The sequence below is a fragment of the Gossypium raimondii genome, chromosome 2 (genome assembly GCF_025698545.1).
Source record: "Gossypium raimondii isolate GPD5lz chromosome 2, ASM2569854v1, whole genome shotgun sequence".
Lineage (NCBI taxonomy): Eukaryota > Viridiplantae > Streptophyta > Magnoliopsida > Malvales > Malvaceae > Gossypium > Gossypium raimondii.
The window spans coordinates 40,666,256-40,670,648 of record NC_068566.1 but is presented as its reverse complement, the minus strand read 5'-3'; the positions used below and the strand labels follow the sequence as shown (position 1 = coordinate 40,670,648).

The following is a 4,393-nucleotide window of genomic DNA, read 5'->3' as shown; positions in this document are numbered from 1 at the left end:
TCGTTATAAATTGAAAAAAATTAATATCAAATAAATTATTTGTAATTGTGTTAAAAAACAAGTATTGAATAATTAAAAAAACCAAGTTACTAGAAAATCGATAAACAGAAGCAATTTTCTACCGGAAATGAAGGAAAGAATGAAGGAGGCGATAGAGAGGAGAGCACGGACAATGTCTTACGGAAATTGAAAGGGTAAGACATTTTCCCTAAAATACAACCCATTTTCCCTTGTTTTGGAGTTCATTTTCCAAATGGAAAATGTTTTCCGCCAATCAAACGCTGGAAAAGTTGAAAATAATTTTCCAGAAAATCAATTCCTTCAATCAAACAGACCCTTAATTGAAGAAAAAAATTAACTAAAAGTTTTGATTACGTGCTTTCAAATTTTTTATCCTTTTGTTAACGTTCAATTTCATCTTCATCACCCATGCTTTCAACTAAAAGGTACATAGAAATTTATTTAATGTTTACTTTCTTCTACTCTAATAAATATTCATTTTCACATCTCTTATCCTTTTGTAGCTCTTGATGATATGTAATCACCGTTATAAAATTTCAATTACTCATTTTCGCATCCCTTAACTATTACAAACTTTCTCATTTAAAGATCTTATTGTTTAATATCCTAAGAACCTTAAATCTTTTAAGTTACTAGATTTAACAATTTTAAGTTTTGAATTTTGAACATAAATTTTTGGGCTCGAAACAATAACTCCATAGTCTTTGAAATTTTAGAAAATAATGATTTAAATTTATGAAAAGAAATAAAAGATAAAAAGTGGAATTATAATTTAAAATAAAACCCCAAAGTCATCAACTCGTCTTCAGAGGTGGAGAAGTAGCAAAATGAGCGCCTTGTCTTCATCTTCTTATTCATAGTATGAGAGATGCAAAATCGAAAGATTTTGTTTACCGTAAATGTGTTTTTTTTGTTTGATTGTATTTCAACGGTAATAAAACCTTGATTTTATTAAAATGGGTACTTTTAGAATTGTATTAGACAGCATCTTCGACAAGTAAGGTTAGTGTCTCATTGCATTAGATGGTTTTCATCAAATCGAGAATTTTATTAAAAATAGAAATATTTTCCCATTATTCAAAGAGAGCTTAATTTTTCAAAAATAAAAATAAAAACATCATAATTCACCAAAAAGAGCTTATTTGAATGTAAGTTTTGGCTTTAATAAATCGGGGTTTGATTTTATTTTAACTTAATTTTAATATTTTTCATAATTTATATTTATTTTAAGAATTTTAGAATTATTATTAAGGAAAAATTTAAAATGAATGAAATTTTAGCTGTAGTTCAAGGACCAAATTAATAATTAACCATTTAAATTAACATTTTACGTTATCATTTAACAGATAAAATTTAACGAATAGGCTAATTTACACGTTTCAAAATGTAGAAAGGTTAATTTACCCATTTTTCAGCAAAAAGGCCAAAATACAATCCATCCCTAAGTACGGAGGTTTCTTGATGCATTTACCAAAATTAAAAGTATTAAAATCCATAATTTATAATTAAATTTAAATCTATATACCTGTATATAAAAGCCATTGTTGACACGTGAGTCTGCATCCACGTGATTTTTCTTTACATTTTTTTAAAAATAATTAAATTGTAGTTTTAGTCCTCTGTTATACAAACCTTTAATATTTACTTCAATTTCTAACATAATTTGGTCTTTATATTTTTATAACATTATTAAATAGTCCAAATAGTTAATGTGGTTAATTTTCGATTAAAATATTACATGGTTATATATAATTTAAATGACTTGAGAACCATAGAGAGCGGCTAATGGCTTCTCATTTGTTTTAGGTTTGTGGTGGTGTTTTTTCAATTTTATGTTATAAAACGATTGTCAAATTTTAATTTTAATCCCTAGACTATACTAAAACTTGATATTCAATCTCTATACTTTAATTTTTCGATATCAATTGGTTCCTCTACTTTTATAATATTGTTAGTAAGTCTAAATAGTTAATATTATTAACACTTTCAATTAAATCAATGACATCAATTTCTCTTCAGAATATTATTAAAATCGAAAAAATATTTTATTGTAACGAATGAGTGCTTCAAAAAATAAGTATAAATATAAAATTATATGTGATGTATATTTGTTTGTGATTTTATCAAGAACTAAAAAGTAGTTTGTATAAAAAAATACATTATATGAACAAGAATTAATAGAAAAGTGCATTACATATAATATAAAAATACATAAATTATAAGATGGAAATAGAAAATATAAAAAATAAAAAAATACATTATATCTAAAAAAATAAAACCTTACATTGCATATTAATCCAAAAAGGGAAATTATACAACGCATTTACTAGCCACTTGTTACAAATAGAGTGCTGCTACCTGTTGTTTGGTATGCCCGTATCAGTGACGGGCAATCTGCCCGTAGTCATCCAGAAAAGACTAAATAGCCTTCATATTTAAAAGCCTTCCATCTCTAGAGCGCGCGAACAATCTTTTTCATTTCACTTTCGAATTCGATTTCGCATTGATTTTTTTTTTCCTTTAAAAGAAAGCGTTACTAAAAGAAAATATTGTAGCTTTAATCACAAGTTCAAGAGCTTCACTTATTACCGGAAATATTTTATGGTAATAATCGGGTGGTTTTAGTCGTTGATGGCGGAGATCTATCGCGGAGTGATGAACGAAGGTGAAGCATCATCAACAGGTTGTAAACCGAGTTCACGTGCAACAACCTCGAGACGTAGGATGAAGATCAGACGGATCAAATTCGTGGACGTGACTCCATCGGAGGCTGAGAACGGCCGTAGACGCCACAAGTTTCAGGTATACGCGGCCTCATTTTCTCTAGACCGTGAAAACAGAGAAGGTAATTCTATATCCGATGAAGGGGAAAAACAGACAGTAATACATAAAAAATTCAAATCGAAAACGAAGGGAAGTCCCTCGCTTTTGATGCCTGTCATCGGTTCAGAGATGTATCCTAAATTTGGCGCTGCTTCGGTTTGTGGAAGGCGGAGAGACATGGAAGACGCCGTCGCTATTCGCCCTTCGTTTCACCGCCAAGGACAGGATTCTGCCGACGTTGGCTTCCACTATTTTGGCGTCTACGATGGCCACGGTTGCTCTCACGTAAGAGTCCTAAAATTTTGAAAATAGAATAAATATCGGTTATTTCTCTTCCTTTTTTAAGAAACTGAACCTTGTTTTTGACGGTTTTGGTGGTTATTATTTGTTAGGTGGCGACGAGGTGCAGAGAGCGGTTACATGAGCTGGTCAAAGAAGAGCTGGAATGCGAGCAACAATGGAAAAGTGCGATGGAGCGTAGCTTCAAGCGCATGGATAACGAAGTCATCAAGTGGAACGAGAGCGTCGTCGGAGCTAATTGCCGATGCGAGTTACAGTCTCCGGAGTGCGACGCCGTTGGCTCTACCGCAGTCGTCTCTATCGTTACGTCCGATAAAATCGTCGTTGCAAACTGCGGTGATTCTAGAGCTGTTTTGTGTCGTAAAGGCAAGCCAGTTCCGTTATCGTCTGATCACAAGGTAATTTAACACTTCGTAGCTAATTTTCTTTCGTTCAGCGGAAGAAATACTATGATCGGTTATAGTCTGTTTGGCTTCCGAGAAAATGTTCATTTTATTTTGTCATGATTTTCTCCCAATCATCTTTTATTATTAATCGCGTATTATATTCATGCATATCCTGTGGAAACGATGAGATATCCGAATCCGACGGTTGGGATTCGCTTGAGATCTAAAATTTGAAATTATACATATCAATACAACTTATTTATTTCTTGTCAAACATGCAACAGCCGGATCGACCGGATGAGCTAGACCGGATTCAAGAAGCCGGCGGTCGGGTCATTTACTGGGATGGCCCTCGAGTTCTCGGTGTCCTCGCAATGTCCAGATCTATAGGTGATACCTACTTGAAACCTTACGTGAGCTGTGAACCGGAGGTTACAGTAACTGATCGGACGGTAGATGACGAATGTTTGATAATAGCGAGTGACGGTTTATGGGATGTGGTGTCGAATGATACTGCATGCAGGGTGGCGCGTATGTGTTTGAGGGGAAAGGTCGACGTACGCGCGCCGCCATGTTTGGTTAAAGGGATGGAAGGGGAGGTGGTCGTAGGGTCAACGAAAGGAGGGGAAGGGGGAGAGATCTCGGACAAGACATGCAGTGACGCGTCGTTATTGCTGACGAAGCTGGCATTGGCGAGGCATAGTACCGATAATGTAAGCGTAGTCGTGGTGGATCTAAAGAGAGCCACGTAGACATTTGAAGTTTCAAAAGAAATTTTCTCCCTCAACACTTCTCTGAAAACAGAAGAGATCGTGGTTTAATTTTATTGGTCAAAATATGTGTCGGTTTTTGATTTTAAGGTT

At 33.8% G+C, this 4,393-nt stretch overlaps 1 protein-coding gene across 1 annotated transcript; it reads left to right on the top strand.

Annotated features, from left to right (window-relative positions):
* Nucleotides 1-2,474: 2,474 nt before the first annotated feature.
* LOC105788786 (probable protein phosphatase 2C 24) lies at nt 2,475-4,393 on the top strand. The gene is made up of 3 exons (XM_012615829.2): nt 2,475-3,129; nt 3,237-3,542; nt 3,815-4,393. The coding sequence occupies exons 1-3, from the start codon at nt 2,653-2,655 to the stop codon at nt 4,280-4,282; spliced, it is 1,251 nt and encodes a 416-aa protein (XP_012471283.1). The 5' UTR covers nt 2,475-2,652; the 3' UTR covers nt 4,283-4,393.

What these genes read in the sequence shown, in the direction of transcription:
- LOC105788786 (XM_012615829.2), top strand. Translation starts at nt 2,653, where the DNA reads ATGGCGGAGATCTATCGCGGAGTGATGAACGAAGGTGAAGCATCATCA. An exon ending in ATGGCCACGGTTGCTCTCAC is followed by an intron (nt 3,130 to 3,236) that starts GTAAGAGTCCTA and finishes ATTATTTGTTAG; the next exon opens with GTGGCGACGAGGTGCAGAGA. An exon ending in CGTTATCGTCTGATCACAAG is followed by an intron (nt 3,543 to 3,814) that starts GTAATTTAACAC and finishes AACATGCAACAG; the next exon opens with CCGGATCGACCGGATGAGCT.